At 41.0% G+C, this 15,697-nt stretch overlaps 1 protein-coding gene across 1 annotated transcript; it reads right to left on the bottom strand.

Annotated features, from left to right (window-relative positions):
* Positions 1-271: 271 nt before the first annotated feature.
* On the bottom strand, positions 272-11,660 carry KCNG3 (potassium voltage-gated channel modifier subfamily G member 3). Its single transcript, XM_071739500.1, is given in 4 exon segments — positions 272-1,703; positions 10,459-11,159; positions 11,162-11,317; positions 11,319-11,660. Coding segments are annotated over 4 exon segments (1,734 nt in total). The 5' UTR covers positions 11,550-11,660; the 3' UTR covers positions 272-1,057.
* Between the last annotated feature and the right edge of the window lie 4,037 nt (positions 11,661-15,697).

The raw sequence follows: 15,697 nt of genomic DNA, 5'->3' as shown, positions 1-15,697 counted from the left end.
TGCAGAATTTAAAGATGGTCAAGAGCCTCATTTGACAGGGAGCAGCTACTCTTATTTTTCAGTGCTTTCTCCAGACTGTTTCAAGTGATTGAATCTTACAATGTGTCTTGGAGAACTTTCACTATGATTTATGTGTTTAATTAAATGAGAGGGGGAAAAATCTACGCTTATGCGTATGTAACTTTGGATTAGTGTAGTTGAACTTAATGTACATAAAATTTGAATGGGTACCCCACTAAATGACCGGAAAATATATTTACCAATGCCTGGGTTTTTTTGGTGTTTTTTTTTTTAATGCTTATCTTTATAAAGTATAACTGCTGCTTCTACTAATGTTTTTGTTGCAGATAAGAAATTGTGGCCAAGGACAACAATTCCTACAGCATTCAGAGGTACACTTTTTCCACTTTGAATTACCTAATTCAGAGTGATGCTGCTGACTTCACTGGTTCTAAGATTTGTGTGCTTCATTGAAGATTAGAATCAGGACTCAAGATTTCTTGCCATCCAGACCTATATTCTTCATCCTTCCTGAGTTATAGGACCAGCTGTACTCTGATGCAAAGCTCAAAAGTAGCAATGTTTGTTCTTCAGTGTCTGATTTGGTTATATGAGTTGAAAGTGGAGATATGTCAGGCGAGAAGTTACCAGGGCCCCCATGGAACATTTAGAGATTGGAATCTGAAAAATGTCTGCTCCACATTGCTTAGAATGTACAGTGTGTAATAAGGGGAACGACACACCTCAGTATTAAGTCTGGTTTTTGTTCTGCTTTTGTGTGGAAAGGCAAACTGAAGGCCAGACCAGTCTGGTTGAGGACTTCTGAATCCTCTTTTGTTAATTTTGGTCTCTCAAATGTGAAACATCACTCCCCTCCCTTCAAGGTGCCCAAGGCAGATGCCCATCCTTCCTGGCTGAATGGTGTCGAGCTTTCTCCAGGCTGGCGGGGATGTTGTTCCATAGGACCATCCAGTCAAGGAGGACACACGAAGGGACCTTCCACCATTCTCTTCTAAGCCAAAGCTTAGCAAGTAAGTACAACAGAATGGAAGTTTGCTCAATTTAAGAATTCAGCAGAGAGGCTTCTACTGTACCTAGCAGATCGAAACTTGAGCTCATGGTAACATTGCACAAAGCTGTGGTAGATGAAAGTGATCGGCAAGGCTAATAAAACGATGCCACTCACCACACAAATTCCTCCAAGAATCCTTCCTGGTACAGTGATGGGACACATGTCACCATAACCAACTGTGGTCATCGAGATGATCACCCACCAACAAGCAGCAGGGATGCTGGCATAATCCTTATTCTTTGTGCCCAAGTCCAACCCATTTTCAAGAAGCTGGGAAAGTGCACTGAAAATTGCCATAGCAACACAGATAAAGACAAGTAGCATCACCATCTCTCTGTAACAACGCTTCAGAGTCAGACCAAGTGTTTGAAGGCCAATGAAATGGCGAGCCAGTTTAATCACCCAAAAAATCCTCATCATTCTCAAGACCCTCAAGGTTACTCCAGCCCTCTGAAGCTGCGAGTTTTCCCCCGTAAAAACGGTCATTAGAACAGAGATGTAGTAAGGAGTAATTGCCAGCAAATCAATGATGTTGAGAGGTCTTCTGACAAACTCACACTTGTTTTTGGAGACGATAAACCTCACAATGCACTCTGCAGTAAACCAGCCTATGCAGATAGCTTCAATTATCCTGTCAAAAGAAACAAAGTACAGTATTTATGTTCTGTGCAAGAGCTTTAGTGCATGTTTGTTTTGTTCACAGATAATACCAAGTTGACACTCAGACCTTCACAAATGACAAACAGAAAGCCACGCTATTCTTATCCTACGCACGTAGTACCAGATTTCAGCAATTAACCTGAGGATCTAGTGTGGAGTTTAACCTGATCAGTGCTAAGAACTCACTCACTGATCATTTTCTTTGAATGATAGATTGCTACTGGTCCGAATACTTGCACATAGACCTACAGAAAATGGAACTCTACAGGAAATTGTATGTCACTGATGCCAATGTGTAACATTATCTAGAACACCTCAGGTTTAGGGGATTTTGTTCTTTGTTTGTTTGTTTGTTTTAAATCCATGAGGCTGCTCCATTTGGGAATGCCAAGGACTCTGGGTTATGAACAGCACCGTATACAACCAGAATGCTAAATTAAAATTTTAGTGAAGATGGAGTAGGCAGAAAATCAGCTTTTGCATTTGATAACTCATGCAAAAAACAAGCCATTCTGTCTGATCTGCATCCCAAACATGTGCTTACCTAGAACTATATTCAGAACCTTATAGGTATTGCCAGTAAATACAGATGGTATCGTATTTTTCATCATTGGGTATACAAAGTAGCAAGATTGTGTCCTCCCATATACCACTATGCTCTGCATTAACAAATTTTTCATCTTGTTTTTAATGCAATGTCAACTATCTTGCAGCAAAAGTTGCTGCAACTATCTTGCAACTATCTTGCAGCAAAAATGTTAAGGTAACCAAAGCAATTGGCAAGATCATCTTCATTGCCAAATCCAAATAATGGCCCTAGGAAAATAAATCCTGGAAGGTATTCTTAAATATTGCCAGTATGTTCTTAAATATTTTCAAGTCCCAATGGAGTGAATGAAACTTGAGAATAGCTCAACTTGAAACAAGTGCATAGATGAAACAGAAGATTAAAATGTTGCTCTAGTATTATTTAATAACTGTTGTGCATGTATTCTCAAATCTCCCATGTGAAAATAACCCTTTTCTTAAGAGTTCAGAATGTGCTCACTTTCTTAATACAGGAGAGAAAGAGAGCTAATCTTTCCCTCTTTTCTTTATCTCTCTTAAGCAACAGTTTGAGCAAAGACAAAGTCAATCACTGATGCCCTCTCGTACCATCAGGTCTGAAACCAAACTGGCATGAGCTTGGGGATTTGATAATACAACCAGTGCTTTTTTGCTACTGCAGGAATCCTAGCAAGATCTGTAGAAAAGTAATGATTTGCAAATAATAATCCAACTGTCATTTCAAACCTAAAATTTTGCTTCCCTAACACATCTGCACAATTTTTTAACAGTTCTGAAATCTATTGTTATTATTAACACAATGGCCTGTTAAAAAGACAAAATTCTTTTGTAACTACTGTAATTATACTAATAGACTCTATAAACTAACATTCATAAAAGATTCATATACAAAAGCTTTATTTTTCATTAATTTCATTTTGTTCATTAATTCTTTAATGAATAAAATAAATAATGAATTCACCTTAATTTTATGCTAAAAAAATGGAGGAAACAGTAACAGTCGTAAGGTACACTGGCATTCCAGCCACAGGGAATTTAAAACATAAATTAATTAAAGAAACAGTTATTCACATAAAATCAGACCTTGTTTTTCTCATTTCATGAATAAAAATGAACGTTCTGTAAGCAAGTGACCTTTCTTCATAAAGAGCTTATAAAACAATTTTTCATGTTAGCACCTTTTGACAGAAAGACTTCTGAATTTCAAAAACAGTTTGCCCTTAAGAATTGCATATTAGTGCTTTTAATAATGAGTGGTAACTACCTCAGACACAGATTAAAAAACTTTTTTAAAAGGCTCAGATCATAATGTCTTCTAAACCAAAGTTGTGTGCAGAATATATGAAAATTATGGTATGATACAGATTATTATTCCGTTGTGTTGAAAAAATTCAAGAAAAATAATTACAATGGGCAAGTTCTCTTAATCCTTTTTACACATGATGAGGAAATACCTAAGAATTCCTCTAGTAAAATCAAGCAGTAGATTATGGAAAGGGACAAACTAATAAAGTATATGTGTTGGTTAACTGAAATCTTATCTAATGGTTAAAAGAAAAATTATATCTGGATAGAAAGTTGCAGCCAGGGATATTCACTGATTCCACCAGACTCTATTTCATTAAATTTTGTAAAATTTCTCTGGTAATTTTGCCTATATTCTATAGCACGAATCATTTAAATGAAAAAATAATTCAAACTTATAAAATTTACCGAGTTTTCACTCAGTATTTCCTCCTGCCATGAGAGTGCTGGGAACGTGATTCTTCCATTTTGTCATGAATTATGCAGGTTATCTCTGAGCTGAGCTTTAAGAAAGTTGGGTCCTGATTACTGTGATTCAGTAGAATTCTTCTTTATCAATCAATATCGATTCAGTGGTCCAGTATGGCTTTGGGGAATAGTTGTGCAAGTAAAAATCCATGAAATGTGATAAATCCATTGTTTTATTCTGGCAGTTCCTAGCAGAAGAGATACTGTAAATCAGTTATACTTCAGTAGAAAGGACTGAAGAAGCCTTTTATTGTGGAATGGACCTAAGTGAGCTAAGGAACATTACTGGTATAAAAATGACAAAGCAAGATCAAGATAGTGGGAGGAAGCTGCATTACAGCCACTCCATGTATTGCACTTCCATTTCACCATTCTACATCAATCCTTTTTTCTCATCAATTACACACATCCTGGCTAGGGAAAAGAAAATGAAAAGGATGTCCCTTTTTTTTTTTCTTTCCTCTCCTTATTTCTTAGCCACCAGTGAACATTTTTAAATTTTTCCTCTTGCCACTCATTCTTGCCATGTAGATGGAATGTGGCAGTCCTTGTGAATCATGTAAAAATAAGTGCTTTGGTGAGAAGAACTATAAACCTCTGCTGTGTTGGGAAGTGTGGAGTGCTACATACCACGTTTCCACTTTCAGGTAAGTCTCTCCTTGCAGTGATTTATCTTTATAGCTAACCTTGTTAACAGATAAATAACATCTAATAAGAAAGTAAATTTAACAGTTAGTCCTCAAGAGAACTTAACTGATTAGCAAGTTAAAACCAAACAAAATGCATACATTCAGAAGACTAAAGTTACTGTATTTTCTGTAATACATTGTGAAAATATTTGCTGCACATTCACAGAAGAGACTGCCTTTTATTGCCTAATCCTGGATGAATGCTGTATTAAAATCTACAACAATACAATTAAATAATGAGCTTTATTTGTAAAATGCAGGATCTATTTTATAAAGTTTGAACAGAGTTTTGGGTTGGCTTTCCCCTGTCAGTTCAGTTTCAAACTAGCTGGTATCCAAAAAGGAGAGGGGGAATAAAAAACAAACTCATGAAGCTTCTCCTTGAATATTTCCTACAAAATTTACAAATAATCAGAGAAAATGCTATGTGCTAATTTGTATTAAGTTGCAAGTTATTTCTGCTCAAACTTCCTGTTCATTGTTCCAGAACTAAGGACATAAAAGAGTGATATTCTCCTAAAATTTTAGGCTTCTTAATACTTAATAATTTTTCATGATTGCTCTAATGAGTCTTTTGTCCATCAATGAAGAAAATAGTCCATTATGAGCTTCCTCTCTAGTATAATCCCATCACTGTTCCATTTTCTGATACATCTGATAACTTCCTTTCAGAATAAGCTATTATATATACAGTGAGTTAAACCACTACAGAAATTAATTTTTCAATCATTAATAAAACTAGTTTGTAATTACTAAAAAAATAATATTATGAATGTCTTAGATTATTTCAAATTAGCATAATTCTTTGCCTCAGCATGCCAATTTTTATACTTTCAATATCCCTTGGTGAGCTGACTGAAATCTAGCCAAAATATTCATTAGTGACATTATCTATTAAGCTTGTAAATAAAACATACACATCCACAGGACACAGAAGGAAAACAGATGATTACAGACAGTATATGACAAGATTAAAGATTCAAGTCTGCCAGCAGTGATTTGTTAAATTGTTGCTAAAGCCTATTTTCATGTAAACCACATTAAACCCAAAAGTAGTAGTCAGAATGATGAAATTCCTGCTCAGGGAGACTCCGAGTCATTTCAGCAAATGTCTTGGGTTTTTTAATCCTTTTGAAATCTACAGGGTTTCTGTCTCACTACAAATTCTAGAGTAACCTCACTGGGTTTTTTTCCATTTTGCACCTGATTTGGTAACAATAATATATCTTGTTAAATTCCAGTGCCTATGTGGGAGGATGTAATGACCCAGCACACCCCAGGGAAGAGGCAAATGCGTTTCAAAGCTCTCAGGGGATACCTGCATAAGAACATCTTGATGCCTGGAGTCCTCTGCATCTTTTCCATGTGCTTTGAACATGCCTGGCACCCAGCCCTGGTGAGCTCATTAAGGTTTTCCAGTGGCCAGGCAGTGATAGACATAAGTTGTGTTATCTCTATCTTTCAAAAAGCTTGTCAATTTATTAGAATACACGTCAGTCTTTCTAACTTATGTCTCTACTTCTATTCCTTACCTTCAGCCTATCATTTTAGCTTAGCAAAAATGTGCTGTTCAGGTTAGATCTTATTCTGCAAAGAAGTTCAAGAGATTCTTTTTTTTTTTTTTTTTTAACAGATGTTGGACATTAGTATTGGGGCATTGTGAAATTACACTATAAAGGAATAATGACTTCTGTGGGTCTAAAACTCACTTTCAGTTTTTTTAGGCTGATATTTTGCAAAGATGGAAAAGAAAGCCACTGGTATCTGTTGAGAGATGTTTTTTGGAGAAGTTACTGTGTTTATTTGCCTTTGCTTAAGAACACAGAAATCACATAGGCTTGATAACTGTGTGATTCTAAAAATCCAAATTTTATCACGAGAAGCAAGTGGAAAAGGGGCAACCATCTCTCCCTTATTTTAACAAGCTACTCATATTTAGCATTAGAAAAATACTTTAAAGGCACATAAAACTGTGCTGGCAGTAAGTCATGCAGCTCCAATTACTTCCTATTACAGACTTGAAAAGTCCCCCCCAAAAGATGATGCTTATGATCAGTGTATAGACAAGTCCCTGATCAGACACTTGTAGTGTGCATCTGTTGGCACAGTTCAGAGGAGACCAAAGATGAAACTGCCAGAAGCAACAGAAGGGGAGACAGGTGTCCCTAAACTGTGCAAATCTGAAGCAAACCTTTAGCTCTGGCAAATGAAATGCACCAAGGCAGGGAAGAGAGCAAAACATTTAAAAGTGCAAGAACTCTAATAACTCATCCTGAGAACAGACCTGGGGAAGGCAATCCCTCTGCAAAGCTGGGAATTGGATTGTCACTGCCTGTAAGATCTGTGAAATTCAGAGGTCAGATTCCCCATCACTGTCTCCTTAAAAAAAGGTTTACTCGTGGAGTTCTCTGTTGCCCTCTAGAACGTCTTAATCCAAAAGATCAGAAATAGCCATAAGCTGTTCACCCTTTGAGAGTGTGGTCACCAGGAAGAGTCATAGCAACCTAAGGATTTCTGAGAAAAGTTTGGTGGACTAAACTCATCTTCTGGTGAGGGCTTATTCATACAAGGAAAATAAACACAGCTGGTATTAGCTGGCAGCCACAGTAAACCTCACTGCCAGCCTCATTTTGTAAATCCCAGTTAGTGACCCCCTAACTTCTGGAGATCAGGTTCAGGTAAGCTGCTTGAGGTGCTCTCACCACAGCTGCCTGGAGTGCTGGGGATGGTTTCCACAGTTCATCCACAGAAATTATCCATGTGGCACCTTTCTGAATGTAACGTAACATGGAGGGAAGGACATCAGTTTTCATAGTAAGCATGTGAAAGAGTAAAAATATCAAAGTTGCTGAATTTCATGAGGCAGTTCTCACCTCTTCTAAGTAGCTGCTTATACTGATCTGAATACTCAGTTACATCCAAAATCTGCTATCTAAGGACTTCTAGGTAAGCCCATTCAATTGCCATTTCTAAAACTTTTCAAAATTTGTTTTTTGCATAATGTAAAGTCTTCAGACTAGTAATTACAGTGCCATGTGAGTGAAAACTCATTTGCACACACATCCTTTCTCTTGAAAAATCTTTTTTTGTATTAGACAGAATTTCATTATTTTGATGAAGATCCTTGATTAGTAAACAATCAGCAGAATTTGGCTTTGAACTTTTCAATGTATCAGAAATTAGTAGTCAGACTTTTAAAAGCCTCCTCACCTAAGAGGGTCACTATTGCCAGACAGTGCACTTCCAGACAGTCCTTGTGTGATTTCTGTGGTCAGACTTTCAAGTAAGCCACTTAGGTCTTGAAAACCTAACTAGTTTTAAACTAAAAAAACCTACAAGCATAAGAAAGCATAAACAAATAAAAAGTCAGGTGACAACAGGGAATCTTAAGTCAAATCTTATAACGTATGTAAATAGCTGTAACTGGACCACTCGCTTAAAAACAACTGTAGGTCACAGAATTTTTTTCCAGATAAAACAGGCTTCTTCGTCACACTGCAGCATATGCAATTGAAAAAGGAGAAGCTCCCTCAGGAGAACAAGGCCACCTCAGCAGATGACCATCTGTGGACAGAAAGGAAAACATTTGTACCTGTTCTCCATGTGTTTGCCAGTAGATTGCTGAGTTCCTGTGCAGTGACAGCACATAGGTTAAGTAAGTCACACATGAAGTAAGCCAGCTTGTATTGGTGCTTCTATGCAGAAGACTTTTGCAAGATAGTTAAAAAGTGTTCAGAGGCACCTTTTACAGTTACCTGTCTTGGTTGGTTTTTTTTACAATTCCACACAGACTACAACTGGTACATAAGAGGCTCATTGATAGTAATCACTCTGATTTTAAAAGCAGCCTTCAGCACCCTGTGAAGTGCTTGGCTACACTGAACTTTAAAAGTACTTAGGACCTTATCCTTCAAACACTTGTATATGATATGCACTTGTTCAGAAGAGTAAAATTATGCATGCATATAATATACATGTTCTTGGAGACAAAGGCACTGTGAAAGAAAAATGGCACATCACATGCCTTGTTCCTCTGCAAGTTGAACTCTCTTTCAGTACAAGAGAAATTGCTGTTGACTCCCACACCATGAAGATGGGAATAAAGATATAACTGATGTCACTAGCAGTGGTATTTTATCTATCTTCCTGTCTACTGGGAGTATTTAAGCAATTAAATATGTCTCACAAAAAGATAACCCAGGGCATCCATCTTTTGAAATAACAACATAAGTAAGTTTTTTAAATGGAAGAACCTGTAAGGGCAACTTTCCACATATCTGACTCTAAGGAGAAATCAACAGTTTCTTGGTCTGTATTTGCTTACTTTTTGTCCATACAATTAAACTTTGGCTCTGCTACAATTAGAAATATGGGTGCAGTTGTCCATTAAGCTAATGGAAACTATGAGAATACCTTCCAAGGAATTAATTTAGCTACTATGATATATTATATCCCATTCCAATTAACTCTGTGGTAAAAGATGATGATTTCATAATGACAAGGCTGCGATTTCACTGTAGAGCCCCTTTAGCAGAGCAGAAGCTGAAAACTTTTTGTTGAATATCCTGTCTGTTTTAAAAGATGAGAGAAGCTAGCAAATACAAGAAACATTTACTTCTTCCTTTTTATGTCAGTCTTATTTATGAGAGAAATCCTTCAAGAGCAATCTTCATTCTGTTGTTTCGGCAATAGAAGATAGCATGCAATGATACAGAACCCAGCTGGATTGCATTGATGTAACCCTAAACTGAGGTCACAAAAAGGCTGAAAAAGGGTTGCTTCTTACTATTAAGAGTCAGGATTGAGTCTTATACCCAATGCTGTGGTTTCTGCAACTTGTTTTGCAATGTTTGGTGTGCTTACCCACTTTTTATTTGAAGGAAATTTAAACATCTGTTTTATTAATATACTGGGTTGCTTACATGATGCATTTAAGAGCTTCATGCTCAGTCTCATCATCTCCTGTATTCCCCATATAGAGAATCTGAGATGAAAAGAGAAACGGGTAAGGCTGTTCCCACATGCAAGATTTGCCAGAGCTGAACCTGTAACAGGCACTGGATCTGCTCCTGCAGAAGGATCTGTACAAATACAGGCAGAATGCATACATTGTGCTTTTCCCATAGGAAAAGTGAACTGCATTATTTTCTTTTAGGGTTTTATTTCCCCAATTTTTCACACCTGTAAGACCCAATATGATTTTCAGGGTGCCTGAACCTCTCCATGTGGGTCCTAAAAGGATGGGGAAGAAGAGCTCCGAGATCCTGCCCAGGTGGAGGCACCGTTACAGAGATGAAGAGCCCTATTCCGATGGCACCCATTCCGCCCCCAACCTGTCCCAGATCCCGGTCTGCCGGCCGGTCCCGACTGCCTGAGGGGGGGCTGCTCCCCGGGGCGGCAGAGCTGCCCGCCCGCGGCTCCGCTCCGCTCCGCTCCCGGACCCTGCGCACGGAGCCACCGACCGCCCGACAGAGCCCAGTGGGACACAGAGCTGCGGAGCAGCACAGCCGACATCCCCACATCCCCCACCTCACTCTCCCCCCCGGCTCCTAAATTCAGGGCAAATGTTTTAAGGCGAGGATGCGATCTCGGCCGGCGGCGGCTACAGCGATGGATGGTCAGGACGAGAGGCAGGACAGACTGGACGGGACGGGACACACGGGGACCGGACAGTGGGAAAATAAAGGATCCTCCTACCCTGAGGGCTCCCTGACTGATTCTGCTGTGTACCTGCTCTGCTCCTCCATGCTGCGGTTCTCCGGCGCCCGCCACTCGGGCAGGGTGCTGGCACACAGCACCACCATGGACACGATGACGAAGAGGATGGAGACGGTGGCCAGGACCTGAGCGGCCACGGAAGACGTGGGCTCCTCGAAAGTCCTCCTCATCCTTTCCAGCCACTTCCCGCCCTCGGCTCCCGGCGGCCGCCGGCCCTTGCCCTCGGGGCCGCCGGCCGTCTCCCCCGGCGGCTCCTCCGCCGCGTAGTAGGTGCGCGTCTCCGACATGCGGTCATCGAGGCGGCGCTGGCAGCAGTAGTCGAGGTGGGAGCCCTCCAGCCCCCAGTAGATCATCTCGTTGTAGAAGGAGAGCTCGCACATGTGTGGCACGAAGCGCAGGTGTCCGTGCCGCACGTACAGCATGATGAAGCCGAAGGCCTCCGAGTGCCGGTCGAAGAAGTACTCGTTCCGCTCCCGGTCGTAGTCGTCGCACACCTCCAGCACGTCCTGCTCCGAGAGGCAGCCGTGCAGGCGGCTCACCCGCCGCAGCGGGAAATCCTTCAGCACCTCCCGGGAGAAGGAGTACCGAGTGCCCCCGACGTTCAACACCACCGAGGGGCCGCGGCCAAAGTTCATGGCTTGGGCGGGACGGAGGAGGGGAAGGGCGGGCAGGCTAGGGTAGGGCTGGGCAGGGCAGGGCGGCGACGAGGGGAGCAGCCGGCTGAGGCTGCCCCAGCTCCGGCTCCGCTCGCACTGCTGGCGACTCCCGCTTGAAGACGGGGCGGGCGGGGAGGGAGGGACGGACGGACGGACGGATGGAAGGCGGGAGAGGCGTCGCTGCGGTCGCCCCAACGGAGGTTTCGCGTCCTCCACCGATGCCGCTGGCTCGGTCTCAGCGCCGGCGGGCAGGCGGCTCAGCGGGGCCCCGCCGGGGCGCGGCCGCGGGCATGGCGGAGCCGCTGAGCTCCGCGCCCGGCGCCGCTCGGCTCCGCCGGTGCCGGATCGCAGGCGAGCGGGAGGCGGCGCGGCGGCGGCGGGTGGGGACACGCCTCCTCCCCCGCCCGCGCACATGGCGTAGCGCGGAGCCGGGGATGTCCCCAGCTCAGTCCCGCTCCCCTCGGGGACTCTCCGGGCAGAGAAGGCTGCGGCTGCAGCGGGGAAGCCCGTGCTCGCCAGCCCCGCTTCTCGTCCCGCGAAGCCGTACTTGGACGAAGTTGTTCACTAAACCCAAGTGACACTTCGGGGGAGGTTTTCCCTCAAAACAACCTGAAAGTGAAGCGTTTCAGAACCGCAAACTCTGGCTGCTTGGCTGAGGCATCCGGCTACCAGCGCTCTTCGCTCCCGTCTCGTTCTCTCCGGGGGGGGTGGGCAGCCCGGCTGGGCGGCGGGGGCAGCGAGGCAGCGGCTGGCCGCAGTGACCGGGCTGCCCTGCAAAACGCTGGTTGCTTTTAAGAGCCCAACACCTCCCTGTTCACATCTGGGCGAGAAGCCTTAGGTAGAGCCTTCTTCCCTGTTTCTACCCACCTCTGTTTCAGTTCTGTACTCCTGCGGCTTTGCTACATCCTCGTGTCGCACACCCAGCTACAACATAAAAAGATGCATCAGCGGACACGGCCCTGTGTGTTCTTTATTTCATTTGGCTACATTATATACAGGGAGTTCTTCATGTCCGGTACTGATTTAATGGGTTTTATTTGATATTTTTTTCCCTAACATGAGATTTCTCCAAGCTGAGGTATTTTATAGACTTATTAACATTTTGATCATCCTGAGGTAGTATCACCCAAGATAAAGGTCTCCCTTTCAACGAATGGTCTCCCTTCCAGTTGCGAATGTGACTCCAGTTGTCAGGAGAAAGGGCAGGTGGGTGAGTATATCCTTTCAAAACTCCTGCATAAGATTGGTTGGTCAAGTGTTATGTGTACAGTGACACCCAGGTTCAACCAGTGTTTTGTCATCTCCGTTCTTTGGTGCCCTAGATATGTTTGTCTTGATGGGCTAGGGTTGGGTTTGGGGTTTTTTTGTTGTTCTTGTTGCTGCCACGCAACATGCTTCTAAACTGAGATTTTTAAGTCACATTTATACATATCAAAATAAATTGATAGTTATCTAATTGTATAGTACAAATTGTTTTTAAACGAGAATGCGATTAAGCACTACTATTTTTTACTCTGTTTGTCATCTTAAAAAATACTTTCAGAGCGATCCGAAAAAAGGTCCACATTACCACGAACAGGATTCTGCAAACTCTGCTGGTTGTTATATAGAGTATCCACTAGAGGTCACGGTTAGTCATTTTTTTCTGCTCATTTACTGAAAAGGTGAGAAACCCACACAAACTCCGGATTATAAAATCTAGCAAAGTGTACACACCAGGGGGTTGTTCCACAGTAAGGTAAATTTTTTTAGTATCTTTCTTTATGCCGGTGTCTATTTTGCAGCAGCTGCACTCAGTTAATATATCTTGGCTGCCTGTTACTGTTACAAACAACAAACATTATTTTAAACCACTTTCACCTTTCTTTCATGTGTATGCTTCTGTATTTCATTCTTTCAGGAACAATTACTGGAATCTCTGTTAAAAAGTAAAAAAAAAAAAATTAAATAGCAAAGCCTGATAGAACTCTGACAGTGACAACGAGCTATCCAGGTGCTTCTGGCTTTGCAATTTGTTATGCTTCCTGCTCCATAGCTTTTAACCCCCTTAGTTTCTCAGGGGGAGCTTGCAGAGGAAAAGAGTACAAATAACATGGCCTGAAGACATGTGTTTATTGCCTGTGTAGAAATATGGGCTGGAGTCTATGTTTTAGAAGTCATTTCAAGATGAACAAAGCTTTATATGCTGCACTGTGAAGCTGTATGGCAGAACAGGTAAAGTGTTGGGCTGACAAAAGTCAGACTTTATCTTTTAAATGCATCACTTGGTGAAGGTTGATTTCATGCCTGTTTCTGGTTTTCAATTTCTTTTATATATAAAACAATAATTTCCTCGTTTGAGAAATGTCAAATATTCACTATCAGTAAACAGGGATGGTTTTTTTTTGTAGTCTGGCATATTCAGGTTTAGTTGCTTTTGTTATAATGATGGCTTTTCAGTTGAAGAGATATTTCTCTAGTGAGCTGGTGTCAGTAGCCATAAAAACCACCACCTTGCACCAGGAGCAGTGATTTACCAGGAACAAAATCTTGGATTTTATACAGGATTGGTAATTTTCCAGTAAATATTCTGATTTTTGGATTTTAAGATTGATCATGTATTGCAGTTGTGAACTTGTAGTGAATCTACTTGTAGTAAATTTGTAATAATTTGCAGTGTTTCCTGGGAATTACTCAGACTTTATAAGTGTCTGTTCAGTGGTTGTTATGGCATATCTGCCTTATTTTCTGTAAAGCTTTAGTGAGTGTAACCTTCTTTTGTTGGTATTGAATTTTGTGACAAAGTCTTAAGAAGTTAGAAAAATCAGAGTAGGGAGCCTGGAAGACACAAAACACTGGAGGCCTTGTGTGACTGTAAGCAAAACACTTAGTAGTTTTTCTTTTTAAGAAAAAGTCCTTTTTAAAGGCTAAGGTGGGGGGGAAAGTGTGTTTGGAAGTTCCAACTGTCCAGATTTGAAAGAATCTTTTTAGTAAAAAAAAGTGAGCCATTAAATCAATTTAAATAGGGAGGCATAGAAATTAGTGAAGGTATTCAACCTATATGTTAAATGGCAAAGTATGAGGGATAAAATGAATCTAAAGTGAAGGACAGAGCTGTCTAGTAATCTACAATGTAATAAAGACCCCTTTCAGGTATAGCTGAGATCAGGTGTTTGGGAGGTTGGTTTTTGGATTTTATCATCTGGAGGTACACACTGGGATGTTGAATCAAGGCAATTACTTTTTTTTCCTGGTGTTACAGTTGTTACTGTTTGCTGCCCAGGAAAAAATTCACAATTAATAGTAAATATTTAAAAAAAGCTTTCTTTGTGTCAACATTTATTTTTCATGGCTTGCACTGCACTATTTCATCCTAGGGGTATTTAATCAACTTGAAATATTTTCTGCAGCTTCCTAATGTTTCTGGCCTTATACTAAGATCATTGTTCTGTGTTTTAACTGTAGCTCTGTGTTTGTTTTTAGAAATTATATTTTTCACTTGCATTTTAGATGTGAAGAAAGTGGTGTATTTTGACAGTAGGCATTTTTTATAACTTGGGGTGAGGTTCTATTCTGACTGAGGTAGTTACTGAATGCTGCTGACTTCAGTGCAAGCAACACTGGCTTTTGGTGGGGTATCTTCTGTCAGTATCTCGGTTATTTTTATGAGCACAACACATAAGAACTCTAGCTGTGGAACAGTCTATGATGATAAATTTGTACATGCAGAACAAAAAGACCTTCCTGACCAGGGAGTATACAGTATGTAACACATAGAACTGTGGATAGGGGGGAAAAAAACAGTTCTTTTTGGTATTAAGCATACTGTTTGGTCATATTTGTCTTAATTACTTGAAGAGGCAATATGTAAGGTCTAGAACAAATGCTTCAAAAGGTTCTGCATGCACAAGTGGAGTATGGTTGCAGTTGTCTTGAGGGGAAAAAAGATTTCCAATAGACCTTTTTTCTTTAATCAAACTTCTCTGCACCAAAACCTCTCTACTTCAATGTGATTTGTGGGCTTTGTAGAAAACCTTCCAGGACGTGAGCCTAATACCACATATAATTACCAAACAAATACTCTCATGCAGATGCAGTTTGGATTGTCATTGGGACCTGCCATAAGAGTACGAGTCTCCTTGTCACTGAGGCACTTAGAAAAATCTGAATAATTTTGAATATGAATGTTTCTAAAAGTGGATGAATGACATTTAGTAGGGTGCTGGGTATTCACGTTAGATATACATGTGCACAGAATACAATCTGTAGTTGACATTTATAATTAGACTGACTTACTTCATGAAAGATGCTAAGACTGGGAAATTTGGCTGTGAACAATTAAAATTTTATGCTGGAGACTCAATGTACTTGTAGCTCAGGCTGCAAGGTTTTTTTTTAAATGGAGAAAACAGCTTTCTCTCTTGACCCTCACCTCCATATTGAGAAACTTCTTGTACCTGATTCTGGGCTAATTATTGCAGGCTATTAAATTTCAATGATCACTGAATCAAATGAAGCCTTCTTGGACAGAGGGGGTTACTAGCTGGGGTAAACCAGTTTGTTCCATCTAATTCCAAACAGAT

This window comes from Heliangelus exortis, chromosome 3 (genome assembly GCF_036169615.1).
Source record: "Heliangelus exortis chromosome 3, bHelExo1.hap1, whole genome shotgun sequence".
Lineage (NCBI taxonomy): Eukaryota > Metazoa > Chordata > Aves > Apodiformes > Trochilidae > Heliangelus > Heliangelus exortis.
Note: the sequence above shows the minus strand (reverse complement) of the source record. Positions and strands in the feature narration are given on the sequence as shown.